Source organism: Podarcis bocagei (assembly GCF_964188305.1).
Source record: "Podarcis bocagei genome assembly, chromosome: 12".
In the NCBI taxonomy this organism is placed as follows: Eukaryota; Metazoa; Chordata; class Lepidosauria; order Squamata; family Lacertidae; genus Podarcis; species Podarcis bocagei.
This window is the reverse complement of record NC_138137.1, coordinates 60606843-60622591: the sequence shown is the minus strand read 5'-3', so window position 1 is coordinate 60622591 and position 15749 is coordinate 60606843. Positions and strand designations below refer to the sequence as shown.

Sequence of the window (15749 nt, the reverse complement as noted above, 5' to 3'; positions counted from 1 at the left end):
AGCTCAGGATCAATTCTATGATTCTAACCTTAAGCAATAAAATACAGAAATATTCCTTTAAAGTACAAAAAGCATTTCATTCTGCCTTGCTTTTAAAGTGACAGAGGAGAAAGAGCAGCTTTCTCCTGAGACAAGCCTCTCCTGCAAGTCTGTTTGCCAGGCTTGAGATAAGAAATGGCTTATCAGTTCTGAAGCAGCAAAGCAGTTACTCTCTGGAAAGTAGCTCGGCTCCTGCAGTTTGGAGAGCATTTTGCAAATGTGAATGTCCACAAGCAGTGCTGGATTTACGTAGAAGCTAAAGAAGCTATAGCTTAGGCCCCATTCGCTTGGGGTCCCCTAAAAAATGTAAAGGGGAAAAATGGTACATTTCCAAAATAAAGGTAAAGGTAAAGGGACCCCTGACCATTAGGTCCAGTCGTGACCAACTCTGGGGTTGTGGCACTCATCTCGCTTTACTGAAGAAGAAGAAGAGTTTGGATTTGATATCCTGCCTTTCACTCCCTTTCAGGAGTCTCAAAGCGGCTAACAATCTCCTTTCCTTTCCTCCCCCACAACAAACACTCTGTGAGGTGAGTGGGGCTGAGAGACTTCAGAGAAGTGTGACTGGCCCAAGGTCACCCAGCAGCTGCAGGTGGAGGAGCGGAGACACGAACCCGGTTTCCCAGATTACGTGACTACCGCTCTTAACCACTACACCACACTGGCTCTGTACTCTGTAATGGCTGAGGGAGCCGGCGTACAGCTTCCAGGTCATGTGGCCAGCATGATGAACACAGTTTACCTTCCCGCCGGAATGGTACCTATTTATCTACTTGCACTTTGACGTGCTTTCGAACCGCTAGGTGGGCAGGAGCAGGGACCGAGCAACGGGCGCTCACCCTGTCGCGTGGATTCGAACCGCGACCTTCTGATTGGCAAGTCCTAGGCTCTATGGTTTAGACCACAGCACCACCTGTGTCCCTTCTCATTTCCAAAATAGAAGATAAAAAACAATTGCTTTGATATAATGTATATTTTGTGATGTTCAAATGGCTTGAGATGCCTATGACGTCCATAAATTACCATATAGCATATATTCAACACAAAAAACAGTGACAATTTGTTGCTGACAAAGGACAGCTGGACATAGAAAGGGCCCCATTACCTTCAGGAGCTGAGGTCCTCATCAAACCTCAATCCGGCCCTAGACACAAGTTCTAATGAGAGAGGGAAACTTTTCTGTCTCTTTTCTCTGTCCACATGCCGTGAGTGGAGCCCCATGGACTCTGTGGGGTTGGCTTTCGAGAATGCATGTGCAGGATTGGGCTGCCTGCCGCTTGCGGTCTCCCTCTCCCCCCGGAGTTGCTTGCAAAGCCTTTTCCCTTCCAACCTGCTGCTGTCTCGGGCAGCCAGGGGGCGTCCCCTGCTCTGCTTCAGGAAACCGAATTTATTCTGCCCTGTGAACTTTCATTTTCAGCTCCGAGTGAACCTTCGTCTCACAAGCTGAACGATTTCAGGGAGAGCGGAGGAAGGAGCAGCATACAGAGCAGAGCAGAAATAGGAAAAATCCACAGATGAAGAGAGAATTATTGTGATCTCCAAAAAGGTAGGGGGAAGAGAAGGAAGCCGCAGGTGGGAGGGGGCAGGCAAAGGAGTCCAAACCGATTAGTTTTTTCATGGTGCAATTTTGTACGTGTCGGCTCAGAACTGAGCCCAATGGGATGGTTAGGACTGCAGCTCACAGGCAAAGCATTTCTGCATGAAGAAATCAAAATAGGCATTCGGAATCTGCTGGTTGTAGCCATCCAAGGGGGCGTTTGCATGATGACAAGATGAAACCTGGCTCACGAAATGTTTGCCCATGAAGAGATGAGGGTTGGTGATGCCTCACTGAGGGGACTTTATGCGAGGATAGGGACAGGGGAGGAATTCAGTTCACAGTTAAAATTGAGCCTACATAATTTGCACTTTCTGAAATAAAATGGAAGCTGAAACACAGCCAACCTTCGCGATTCACACTTTCCTGAATTTTGTGGTGCAGTTCTCCAGCCAAACAATGTATATGAAAATGCAAAAAGCAGGGGGAAGTGTGGAATAAAATACATATATTACTTTTTTAAAAAATCAAAAAATCCATGCATTATGTTGGGGGAAATTGCTTGCAAGAATGTGTACATACAAAAATGTTTTTTTAGGAGAGATTTGCACTAAATGCTGGTGAATTTGCATGAGGTTTGTTTTATTTTTAATGCAGATTGCTGCACAAATTTAGAGAGCTGTATTTGTCAAAATGAGAAACTGAGAGAACTGATTTGAGGCAGGGCTTAGCCTCAGAACCTGTTTTGAGTGCCACAACTCTGACCAGAAAAAAATTAAGTAATTGCATATAGAACAAGGAAACAAAACCCAAGATTTGGGGTGGATTCATGCCCAAAATATTTTAAAATTATTTGAAGAATTTGTGGTAGGATCAGTTTTGCTCTAGTTCCTGATGGCACCGAGTTTTACCCTCAGGCTCAGGTGACTACGCACAGGAACTGATTCCATCTCTTGACACATTTAAAAGCCTTTTTTGCCTGAGAATGATATCCCTGAAGTCTGACCCAGCCATTTCACGGCACACCAACTGCACAATTGTAGAAATGTATGGATTGGTATCCGTTTAATGGGTGTGTGGTCTTTTGAATTTGTAAAACATTTCCTCTTCATGTGTGTCATGCTGGTGGTTTTCATTCTGTAAATCTGCACATCAGTGGAAATAAAGAAATAAGTGGGATTTTACTGGGATTTAAAATAAAAATAAAAATGTATGGACTGCAAAAATAAAAATCTGCCACAGAAAGTAGCTTGCAATCGTTTGTACAGCTGTAACTCTGTCATTTGCAGGGAGAAGAGACCGGGCCGGGTGAGCCAGGGGCAGCGAGATATGGCAAAGCAGTCAGGATCCCCCAAGGTAAGTGGGAACCAAGGTGCCATTTAGGAGATATCCGGATCCTGGCCAGCTAAAGGAGTCCAGCTCTCCTCCCAGCTCTCCTGCAGGACAGAGGAAGTAGCTTTTGCAGTCCCAGTTTGGTCCTCGTGATGCTAATGGAGGAGGAGCTTTTGTCAATTGTCACTTCAGTGATAAGGAAAAATCCTGGGGTGAGGATTTCCTCCGCTGCCTGGCTCGTCGGGGTGCCACTCCCCGCGGATCCCTCTGGTCAGCAGCAGGAGGAGTCTCCAGCCAAGTTAAAGAAGCAAAACAGCGGCCAGTAGACCTGATCTTTATTTGTTGCAACAAGGTTCAAACACACAGAGAATAGGAACCCCGAGCTTGGGGTTGCGTGAACTTTTAAGACCTTCCGCTCCTTCCCATAATACATTTCCAGATACATCACAAATATGTCACAAAGTAGGAGTGTTTGGCATGTAGAAACATGAGCCCATCACCCACTCCTGCAATAACCCCAGTTCCTGACACCTTTTAACTACTCTCTCCCCCAAGGAACACAGGCCCCACACATTTACGATAATCCTCTCTCAAGTTTGCACTTTTGAGGACCCGTGTCCCGGGGTGTTGGGTTTGCTGACCGGAGGCTGCTAGTAGCTAACATCTTATGTTGCAACAAACATTCCAGGGGCAGAAGTGGTGGCGCGGATCCCATCGGAAAGATTCTGGTAAGTGTTCTCCCATTGAGTTTAACATCCTGCTGCATAGGATAGGGAATATCATAGAGGGCTGCCATGTGCCCTCTTTTTCCAGTAAAGGTAAAGGTAAAGGGACCCCTGACCGTTAGGTCCAGTTGTGGCCGACTCTGGGGTTGCGGCGCTCATCTCGCTTTACTGGCCAAGGGAGCCGGCGTACAGCTTCCGGGTCATGTGGCCAGCGTGACGAAGCCGCTTCTGGTGAACCAGAGCAGCGCACGGAAACGCCGTTTACCTTCCCTCCGGAGCAGTACCTATTTATCTACTTGCACTTTGACGTGCTTTCGAACTGCCAGGTGGGCAGGAGCAGGGACTGAGCAACGGGAGCTCACCCCGTCGCGGGGATTCGAACTGCCGACCTTCTGATCGGCAAGTCCTAGGCTCAGTGGTTTAACCCACAGCACCACCTTTTCCCCATCTTTTTCCAGTAGAAGTTGGCAAATGTGTCCTCTTTTTTGCTCCTCAAAATATGTTTGTGTGTGTGTTTATTGCATATACAGTGGTACCTCGGTTTAAGTACTGAATTCCTTCCGGAGGTCCGTACTTAACCTGAAACTGTTCTTAACCTGAAGCACCGCTTTAGCTAATGGGGCCTCCTGCCGCTGCCGCGCCGCGGGAGAACAATTTCTGTTCTCATCCTGAGGTACCACAGTACCTGAAAGAACACTGTAAACAATTAAAAACATTAGCAGGACTACAATAACACTTGCAATGTGAAAAGGACTATGGTTAAAATTTGAGTTATATAGATAAATAGGGAATGGTATGAGATGCAGAAGAAGATGTTGTTTGTGGACTCCACGGAGGGGAGGAGGGAGGTCGGAGAATTCAGAGAATTCAATATTTCATTATTGTATTCTAGGTTTGAATGTCAAATCATAAATGTAAAATTAATTTAGAATTATTTTTTTAAAAAAAGGGACGGGTAGGAAGGGGGGACTCCCCCCCTTACGTGTAACAGATCCCCAGGGGATCCACTGCAAGAATGTGGTTGGTCAAGGGAGCTGTGGGCTCGAAAAAGTTGAAGAGCACTGCTCTGACGTGATCTTTCTAATTCACAGAGGACAAGGATGAATCAGAATTGTGTATCATCCTTCTTGGCAAGGCTGGTGTGGGGAAAAGTGCCACAGGGAACAACCTCCTCGGACAGGAGAAATTTCACTCGGCTTTTTCAGCTAATCCGACAACTCAGAACGTCGAGAAGGCGAGTGGGGAATTTAAGGGCCACAAGTTTTCTGTGATTGACACACCCGCTGTCTCTAGTTCAAAATCTCTCAAACAGCACAAGCGAGAGATCAAAAAACTCTGCAAGTCCCGTCCTTACGTTCTGGTCTTTGTGATCACCGTGGGCCGTTTCACTCCAGAAGACAAGAAAACTGCTAAAAAGGTCAAGAAAAGGTTTAGGAAGAAGTTCGGGAAGCGCATGCTTGTCTTGTTCACCCACAAAGAGGATTTGAAAGGTGAATCCTTGGAGGACTATGTGGAGAAGTCCGAAAACAAGGTTAAGAAACTGGTTGAGAAATGTGGGAATCGCTGCTTCGCTTTGAATAACAAGGCAGCTGGAGAAGAGAAGGAAGAGGCCTCCAAGCTGTTGATGGAAATGCTCTGGCAGATCCTTCACGGGGACAGATCAAGGCCCTGCACAGAAAAAGGGAAAGAGGAGGAAAGGGGAAAGAATTGAAGGATGCTCTTATATCCTCTAGTTCATAGTGTTTCGTTTCTTTCTCAAATATGTGGGGCTTCCCTTGTGCCTAATCTGGAAGTTGCAATGAGTGCAGGATGTCACCATTGTTGACAGCAGCAGGTGTTTGTCAGCCTAGGACGCCTGGGCTCAGAGACCTGCCCTGGCTCCCAATTTGCTGCCAGGCCAAGTTCAAGGCATTGCTCTCAGGATATTAAGTTCGTAACAGTTTGGGAGCAGTTTAGCCCTGAGATCGCCTGTGGTCTTTGGACTGCTTTGATTGGCAGAATGGGCACAGTTACAGGTGCTATATACCGTATTTTTTGCACCATAACACTCACTTTTTTCTTCCTAGAAAGTAAGGGGAAATGTCTGTGCGTGTTATGGAGGAAATGCCTACGGGTGGCATGCCTACGGATTTTCCTCCTCTAAAAACTACGTGCGTGTTATGGTCGGGTGCGTGTTATAGAGCGAAAAATACGGTAATATCTGTTCTGCATTGATAAGTAATTGCTCTTTCGGTGTGGCGGCACCAACCCTCCTGGCTATCAACATCAGGCAGGCAACTTTGCTTTTTTTTGCTGCCTGCAAAAAACATTTTTGATCAGACAAGGCTACTCACATATTTAGAATACTGATAAGTTTGTAGTTTGTCGCTGGTTTTAATTTGTGGATGTTTTCATTGTTATTAATCATAATCCTGTTGTTTTATTCATTTTGCAAAGCACTTTGAGGTTTTCTACAATCAAGAGGTAAAGGAATTTTATGAAAATAATAACATAACTGTCTGCAGTTTCCTAAACCCCACATAGGAGTGGATACATCAATCCACTTCAGTTCTCTCAGTTTCTCATTTTTCCTGTTTTAAACTCTCTGGAAATGCATTATTTTTATTTTTGAACCATTATGAAAGTTTAGCCATATTTTTGTGTCAATTTCTCCTAACAAACACCTTTGTAAATTACATACATACTTTTGCAAGACACAGTTCCTAATAAAATGCACCTTTGCATGTCATTTTCATGGTTATATGCGTCCTTGTGAACTCCAGCTAGAGAACTGCGTCGCAAGATTCCACAAAGGGAGGATTTTAGATATTGGCTGTTTCATTTTGCTTTGGAAAGTGGAAATTTACTATTTCCACCTTTCAAAGGAAGCTGGATCAAATTTGTCCTGCATCCCTCATTCCACTTCCTTGTTCCTCAGACCCTTTAATTGCCCATCTGTCTGGTATTTGTAGGGGCAGCCCCATGGGAAATCCTATTGAACTCGGTGGGACTTACTTCTGAGTAAAAATGGTTCGGCTTGCAGTGCGAAGCTGCCTAGTCTTTACCCAGTTACCTGGGAGTAAGCACCCTTGAATACCGTGGGATTTACATATGAGTAGACAGTGCAAGGCTCCATTTACAATTAAGGAATAAACACTCCCAGTGTTTCCTGAGAAATGGCTGGCCGCTGAAGCATTGCAATTACGGAATGGGAAGGGGATTGGTGACCTTTTCCTTCAAAATCATAGGAGGGGCTTTGTGCGCCGCCATCACCATTTCCTCCATTTGGTGCAGGAATTTTATTTTCAGGGTAATCATGAGTCCATTTTTGCTCCTACACACCACTTTTAATTGTTCTCCCATACTTCCGAGGGGAGGAAAAGGAAAACCGGGGCATTCCAGGATCAAATCAGAAACTGGGATGGCTTATGCAATTCCTGGGCTGTCCCTGGAAAACAGGGGATCTTTGAGAACATGCATTCTCCCACCTCGTGGTCGGACTATCCCTGATTGATATTTCAGAAGGCTCTCCCTGCTCAGAAGGACAAGGAAGGCAGAGAAAGCTGCAGGGAAACTATGGGAGTAAACAGCGAAAGTGAAAGCGAAATCTATGTGCTGTGGACCATTTCTGAGAATTTGCACCGTTACAAATAACACCCTGCCTAGTGTGGGAAACCCCGATAGGCAGGAAGAGCATTCTGTTTTTCATATCTATTTCTATCTTTTGCTCCACCTTGAATGCAAAACAACATAGCGGTTTCTCTCCTCTTTGCACAACAGAGCAGCAGAGATCTCGCAGTTTCATCCCACATGTTGTGTTTTGTTTATGCTGCTCGAAAACCTTATTTCACATGCATATATCTGGAGTGTGTTACAGGAATTTATGTAAAGGTTGGGGGCGGGCAGGGTGTTTGCCCTCCAGCAGACATCACACACACACACACACACACACACACACACACACACACTACCAAACTCAGCACAATCACTCCTGCAAATGTCCCCACAAAACACTTCATCACAGTTTTTTTGTATCTCTGTTCAAAGGGCCTCCGCTGCACATCACCAAATGCAACAATCCACTGATAAACATATCTACATATTGGCTCACTGGGAAAACTTTAGAAAGGCATATAAAGTCTCTCCTGTCTGGATTTGTGCCATTCCAACTTTGTTCTGTTCAGGGAAGGAATAGCTATCAAGGGGGGAGTCTGGGATGTGGGCAACCATATTCCCTGAAACCTGGGATCACGTACTCAGCAGCGTCTTGCACAAGAGATACTCCCTGGCATCCTGGCAAATGGGTGCCAGGCAGGTAGTCATCTCACGCACAATAGCCAACCATCCAAGAATGGATTGTGCTCCCAGGTCAGGACAAAGAGGTGTCATTACCTGACCTGGAAACCCAGGAACTTGTCAATACTTCCTTTGTATCACTCGATGGGGGTAAGGTGGAGGGCAAGAGAGGGTTGGGGGCAGAACCCGATGGACGGGTTTCTGCCAGAGACCCCTCCCCATTTGTGACATATGTGTGATGTATCTAAGATGTGTGCATGATGTTTCACCAAAGGTGTTTGTGGGGGGAAGTGGGGGATGTGAAACACAACTACAACATTCCTAGAGTGAACATGTTTACACATGGGGAGGAATGTTTGTCCAGCCAGCAGGTCAACTTCCTGTTTCCTTCTGGGCTGGGACAGACTTCCTCTGCATGTGGCTAGAGGTGGGTGTGGCCTCACCTGTGCAGGTAATGACAAAAGCACAGGGCAGGGCAGCCACCTCTCTCGCTTTGACTACATGCATCAAAGAAGCAACATCTGCTTAGCCAAAGATGCTCTAAGAGAGGACAAAGAGACTGTCTTCTTATGAGAGAGTTTTCAGGTGTGTGTTACTTTTCTAAGCTAAGTCTGCCTTCTGGGATCCTATTGTGAACAGAATGATGTGTGAGTAAACTCTTTTTATACTTTTATAGAAGACTGTGTCGTGTCTTATCTTTTATGAGGGAATAAGGGGGAAATACCAGAACAGTTATTATAGAGGCTTTAGCAAGCCTGAGCAAACGCATCCGCTGTGAGTTTAAAAGGGAGAATGTTACTCTGCTAAATTGTGAACTTCTTATCACAAGTTGGAAAGGCTATCATCAGACAATATACCCTCTCCTGCATCCCTGAACATTCCCACAGAAAGAAAACTTATGAAAGAGGAAGCATCCCTTTGTTTGGGGCTTCTGCCATGTGGAAGTCCTGTTGCAGCAGTCTTTTGAATAAAAGATCAAGCCGACCAGCTGCTATTTTGCTCCTCGTTTTTTGCTTGGTGTCTTTGTTTGGCAATCCAAGTGAGCCCTGGAATTTTCCTATAGCAAGTGTAGCATGCACAGTGCAGTTGCAGGGAAAGTGTGCAAAATCTGTAGAAGGACTTTAATTTTAATTGCTGTATTTTTCCGTCTATAAGACGCCCCCGTGTATAAGACGACCCCTATTTTTTGAGCCCCAAATTAAGCAATAAATATTTTAAACGTTCCATGTATAAGACGATCCCCAATTTTAAACTTTTAAAAAATTGGGGGAAATATAGTCTTATACAGAGAATAATACGGTAAGGGTATTCTCCCCAGTTGGGGGCAGTTTATTATATTCCACCATTCTAGCACAGGGGTCGGGAACGTGAGCTTGCAGCTACACAATCTGCAAAATGCCAGGAAAAAGAAAGAGGCTCTGAAGGCAAATCTTCTGATTCCATGATAATGGGGCCACAATGGTCTCTGAGCTTGTGCAGAGTGCCTTGCCTCTCTGCTGGGCAGCTGCTGCCTGCACCCCTTTAAAACTTCAGGACAGGAATAAAAGACACAAAGACAGTGAGAGTCAAGGTCGTGGAGGGAAACACCGGGACCAAAATAGCTGCAAAGACACACGAACAAAAATGTTGAAATGTCTGTAACTTCCTTTGCAGCAGAACTTAGCAGCATTAACCCTCACGATTGCTTTTGTGCTGGCAAAAACTCTTTCTTTAAGCCAACAGCTTTTCCTGGCTGGCTGTGGGTGGAGTTTTGGCCATTTCTCACTGGAGGAGAATGTAGTTTATTGCAGCCTATCTTTCCTTTCCAGCTTGGAGCCGACAGCTGCCGCCTCCTCTGCTCCTTCTGTCTGCACTTCAGGAAAAGAATGTCGTCCAAGAACGTCCAGAAGTAGGAAAGATCTGGAGAAGCCACAGCTGTGATCTCCAAAGAGGTAGATGGGAAGGGGTGAAGAGAACAGGGTCAAAACCGGAGACGTTTTTCAACAAGGCTCTCTCCTAAGAAAGACCCAGAGTCTGTTGCAGCAAAAACAGGAAGGAGTCTTCCAACAGCTTCAAGACTCTTGGGTTTCTTCTTCTGCAACAACATCTGTGCAATTATAAAAATATTAAGAGCTTTTTCAAAAACGGTTTTATTTATCCTTTTGAAATTTATACATTTCATTAATTTCACAATCATTTTAGCATTTCAAAGTTTGGCTTCCTTCCCCCTATTTCTGCGGTTCCTTAAATTTATTTTTTAATATCTTCTGCATATGAGAATTCATTTAATTTGCTCATTTAATTATCTACTTTAAATATAAACTGAATTGTAGCTAAAAACATATAAATGGAGATATGATGTTATAAAAATGTTAAAAATTGAAAATCAATTAAAAAATATTCTAGAAATAAATAAATAAGACTTAAATTTATAAGACAGTGAACTCTGCAATCCTAACCACACTTACCTGTGTTACCGGAAAAATCCGAGGGCTCCCTTGGACAAAAACAAAGACACCAACCAGGACAACTTGGAGCAAAACAGCAGCCTGTAGGCTTGGCCTTTATTGAACTGTTGCTACAGGATGTTCCCCTCACTTGCAGGAGAGAGGAAAGACACAGAAAAATGGTGTGCAAGGTCTTATAAAAACTTTTGAAATTCCCATCCTGTAGGTCAAGCCCACCCCCAGAAACATCATGCATATATTACAGAAAGGAGGGGTTGAGGGAGGAGTTGTGGTGGTAATCTGAGTGACCTGTCACCTGGCTGGTTCCCCCTTTCCCCCTCCCCATGAGTCATTTTCTGAAACAAAAGGTAGTTGCAGTTTCCTGCCCCCTGAGGGAAGATCTGCTCATTGTCCTTTGTTCCAGTCCATGCTGAATCCACTCCCATATGCAAGTTCTTTGTGATCTTGATGGTCTTCTGTCTAGGACCATCAGGGTTGGCATAGCAACTGGGCAGGGCTCCTGTGGATGTGCTGGGATGCTGAAGGGATTATGGCTGGCCTGTATCAAACCTTCCCCATTTTGTAGTCCTTCCTTCATGGAGTAAAATAAAAGTGGAACAGTGCAAATCCGATGTATGGTTGATTTTCTATGAATTTATAACAGAAGTGTAGCGTATGTAGTGTGTGAGTGTGTGTGTGAAGTTTGTACAAACTGAATGATGGGGAGGGGGGGTTCCTGCTACACCTGGGAAGAAGCCCCACTGAATTCAGTAGGACTTGCTCCTGAGCAGACTTGGTGAAGGTTGCACTTGGAATTGCAATTCAGCAATTCTGTTGAGTTTAGCAAGCCCTGCACTGGGGTTGATGTATCATCATAGAAGTTGCATCCACGCCCTGCCTTCGGCTCATGGGGCAGGCTGGCTTTCAGACAAATGACTAACTTGCATTGTTTGCAGGAACAAATCCTGGAAGACTGTCACCTTGAAGCAAGAAAATTGCCACGGGAGAAAACATGTCACGTGAACCATTGCTGAAAACCTCAGAGGTAAGCCCCAAGAAAGGGTGGGCAATTTGCTCTTGGATCATTTAACAGAGAGGAGAGTAGAAAGGTAATTCATAGAATCATAGAACTGTAGAGTTGGAAGGGGACCCAGGGGTCATCTAGTCCAACCCCCTGAAATTCAGGAAACACAGTTAAAGAATCACTGACAGATGGACACCCAGCCTCTGCTTTAAAATCTCCAGGAAGGAGAGTCCACAACTGTTGAACTGCTCTTACTGTCAGAAAGGTTTTTCTGATGTTAAGTCAGAATCTCCTTTCTCATAATTTGAAGCCATGGGTTCGAGTCCTACCCTCCAGAGCAGGAGAAAACTGGTGATTGGTGGTGGCAGCCGGCCGGAGACTGGCATTGGCGATCAGTGGCGTAGCGTGGGTTGTCAGCACCCGGGGCAAGGCAAGTAATTTGCGCCCCCTAACCCGTGGATTTGCGCCCCCTAGCCCTAACCCCCAGATGTTGCGCCCGGTGCGGCCGGCCCCCCTGCACCCCCCACGCTACGCCACTGTTGGCGATTGGGGGTGTGATTGGTGTCTGCGTCAAGGCCTGCTTACGATCGGCTGCGGCAATTGGGCGATTGATTAGCGGCAGTGGCGATGCTTGCGTGCAATTGTGTGGTTTTGTGTAGTGTGCAGGAGGGCTTATGGCAGTGAGCGTGCAGACAATTGGTGGCTGTGGCAATCCCCCCCCCCATTTTTTGTCGCAGTCCCCCCAAAAAGGGGTCATCTTATACAAGGGGGCGTGTTATACACGGAAAAATACGGCATCTCTGTTTCTCAGGGTCTGTGCACTTTGCAAAAAGTGAGGCCTCAGAGCATTGAGAAGATTCAGGGGGGTTGTTCTTAAAGAAGAGCAGTGGGTGATTTAATAATAATAATAATAATAATAATAATAATAATAATAAATAAATAAATAAATAAATAAATAAATAAATAAATAAAAGATTTAAAAGCATTTCTCAACTAGCACCAAATTAGTGTTCAAGTTTGCAAACCGATGGCTGCTTTGGACTAACCTTAAACTATCACAAATATTTCAGGCAGATGAAGATTCCGTCGGAGAAGGTAAGAAAGAAGGCAAAACATCACATTTTGGGGGAGAAATCTACATTAGCTACTGTCTCACAAACATTATTTATCCCTTCCTCCATTTTTAATGGTTCCAATTAAAACCGCACCAGTATTCCCAGCTCTCCCCTTCCTGAAGGTTACAGGGAGCAGACGATTCCCTGGTTACAACAGCTTCTCTGGCTACCCATCATTTTCCAGGCAAAATTCAAGGACCTTTAAAGCCCTTTACAGCTTCAGGCCAAGCTATCTGAAAGACTGTATTCCCTCATATGAACTGGCTTGGATTTTGAATGATACCAACTGTACGAATGTCATGATCTACAGGGATAAACCATCTGAAAAATTCAGATTGTCACCCCTGTTTGCAGCCTGGCAAATTCTTATGGGAGAGGACAGTCCTTCAGATAACCTGGGTCTAAGCTGTACTTGGCACAATCAGCACAGTTTTCCTTCCACTGCAGTCCAGCTTCCAACAAAAACTACCTGATTCGTCTTGCTATCCACCATGGCCAAATTTAACATGCTAAATTTCCCCATATGAACCGGCCCGGTTCCTGCAATCATCCCTTGAGATCCTTCTTTGTGCGTCTCCTCTTCAAGAGGTCCGGAGGGTGGCAACACAAGAACAGGGCCTTTTCTACAGTGGCTCCCCATTTGCGGAATGCTCTCCTCGGGAGGCCTGCCTTGTGCCTTCATTGCAGATCCTTTAGGTACCAAGAGAAGAAGTTTCTCTTCAGCCAGGCCTTGGGCTGATTAACTTTCTATGGCCTTTTAAATGTGTTTGTGGGAACGGGGTTAGTGGTTTGTTTTTGTCCTTGTTTCATTATGTTTTTAGTTTTCTCGTTTCATATTTTTATGATGTGAAAAGCCCTGTACTTTTTGGATGAAGGGTGAAATACAAATTTAATAAATAATAATAACCAGGGCATTTTTTCAGCTGGAGCTCAGCAGCAGTACCTCTCAGGTGTGTTAGTGTTACAGAACAAGGGAGAAGTTTTTGGTGAGCTCCAGCATACTCTTTTTTCTACAAAAATAGCACGGATCATAATGGATGTTGTGATTAATTACACAATACCACACCGTTCATTTCAACACAAAGGCCACTAATTTTAAGGGAATGGAAATACAGTGGAACCTCGGTTGTTGAACACCTCCGTAGTCAAACATTTCGGGTTTTGAATGCCGAAAACCCGGAAGTAACTGCTCCAGTTTTCGAATGATTTTTGGAAGCCGAACACGCTACACAGCTTCCTTTTTGAGTTTCCCTATTGTACTGAGGCTTCCGTATTGAATTTTCAGTTTTCAAACGTTTTGGAAACATTCTTCCGGAACTGATTACATTCGAAAACCAAGGTACCACTGTATCAGACAAGCAGCAGAAGCAAATCCCCATCCTATTCTCCTGCCTGATTTCCATCCCAAAAAACAAACAGGAGAGCTGCCGCCATTTTCACCCCTCAGCTTTGCTGGACGGCAGTGAGGTGTTGCGTTGAATATCAGAAAAGGGTTGAGGTTCACCCGGAGAGAACTCGAGCCCTATGGTTGCTGATCTCCTGTTCTCTAACATCTCCTCCATTGCTCACAGGAGAAGACAGAGAACTGAGGATAATCCTCGTCGGTAAAACAGGCTGCGGGAAAAGTGCCACGGGAAACACAATCCTTGGCCGGAAAGAATTCGTGTCGGCGCTTCGGCCAGGAACAACAACTGTGACCTGCCAAAGAGGCCAGGGGACCTGGAATGGCAGGACTGTCTTGGTGGTGGACACAGCAGATGTTTTGAGCTCAGGTGCCTTCAGTGATGAAGAATTAGCAGCCGAGATCATCCGTTGCATTGAGCTGTCCAGGCCTGGTCCCCACGCTCTGGTTTTCGTGACTCAGGTGGGCCGTTTCACAGCAGAAGATGAGGCGGCAGCGAAGCAAGTCCAGGATGTCTTTGGCTTGAAGGCCACCAGGCACATGGTGGTCTTGTTCACCCGCAAAGAAGATTTAGGTGGAGGCTCCTTGCGGGATTATGTGGGGTGGTCAGAGAACAAGGCTGTCAAGGAGCTGATGGAGAAATGTGGCAGCCGCTTCTGCGCTTTCAATAACAGGGCAGAAGGGGAAGAGAGGGAGGAGCAGGTCTCCGAGCTGATGGGCATGATCCATGACATGGTTCAGGAGAACGGAGGAGGCTATTACATCAACGAGCTGTACTTGGAGCCCAACATAACCAGTGCAGATCTCAGGAGTTACATGATAAAGAACAGATGGGCCAGGAAAAGAGCAGAGCAAGTTTCTGGGGGGAGGCAGAATGTACCGCGTCTCGTGGCAGATTGGTTGTTGGTCGCTATGGGGATTGCAATTGGGTGTGCTTTGCTGGGGTACATTATTTGGCGTGTGTTTTCTTACTTTCAAGTTGGGTCATCTGCCTCCTAAAATAGCTCATATTGGTCTTCCATACCCTCTCCAGCTGTTTTTGGCCTACAACTCCCATCATCCCTAGCTAGCAGGACCGGTGGTCAGGGATGATGGGAACTGTAGTCCAAAAAACAGCTGGAGACCCACATTTGGGAAACCCTGGGATAGTGTGTCAGACTAGGAAATCCCTGACTGCTCAGGGTTCAGATCCCCACCACTCAGCCATGAATCTCACTGGGTCACCTCAAGTCAATCACTCACTCTCAGCTTAGAATCATAGAATCATAGAATCATAGAGTTGGAAGAGACCACAAGGGCCATCGAGTCCAACCCCCTGCCAAGCAGGAAACACCATCAGAGCACTCCTGACATATGGTTGTCAAGCCTCTGCTTAAAGACCTCCAAAGTAGGAGACTCCACCACACTCCTTGGCAGCAAATCCCACTGTCGAACAGCTCTTACTGTCAGGAAGTTCTTCCTAATGTTTAGGTGGAATCTTCTTTCTTGTAGTTTGGATCCATTGCTCTGTGTCCGCTTCTCTGGAGCAGCAGAAAACAACCTTTCTCCCTCCTCTATGTGACATCCTTTTATATATTTGAACATGGCTATCATATCACCCCTTAACCTCCTCTTCTCCAGGCTAAACATGCCCAGCTCCCTTAGCCGTTCCTCATAAGGCATCGTTTCCAGGCCTTTGACCATTTTGGTTGCCCTCCTCTGGACACGTTCCAGTTTGTCAGTGTCCTTCTTGAATTGTGGTGCCCAGAACTGGACACAGTACTCCAGGTGTGGTCTGACCAGAGCAGAATACAGTGGCACTATTACTTCCCTTGATCTAGATGCTATACTCCTATTGATGCAGCCCAGAATTGCATTGGCTTTTTTAGCTGCCG

The 15749-nt window shown here is 45.6% G+C and overlaps 1 protein-coding gene across 2 annotated transcripts; it reads left to right on the top strand.

Moving 5' to 3' along the window:
* The first annotated feature begins 1248 nt into the window (after positions 1-1248).
* On the top strand, positions 1249-15122 carry LOC308569681 (GTPase IMAP family member 5-like). Of its 2 annotated transcripts, XM_081163910.1 has the most exons (5): positions 2866-2932; positions 9717-9839; positions 11291-11379; positions 12429-12453; positions 14045-15122. In XM_081163910.1, exons 3-5 carry the CDS (start codon positions 11347-11349, stop codon positions 14872-14874), a joined length of 888 nt encoding a protein of 295 aa, XP_081020036.1. In that variant the 5' UTR covers positions 2866-2932; positions 9717-9839; positions 11291-11346; the 3' UTR covers positions 14875-15122. The 2 variants fall into 2 exon arrangements, with proteins under 2 accessions (XP_081020037.1, XP_081020036.1); XM_081163911.1 differs by lacking the exons at positions 9717-9839; positions 11291-11379; positions 12429-12453; positions 14045-15122 and adding exons at positions 1249-1585; positions 3597-3636; positions 4725-5622.
* Positions 15123-15749: the final 627 nt, after the last annotated feature.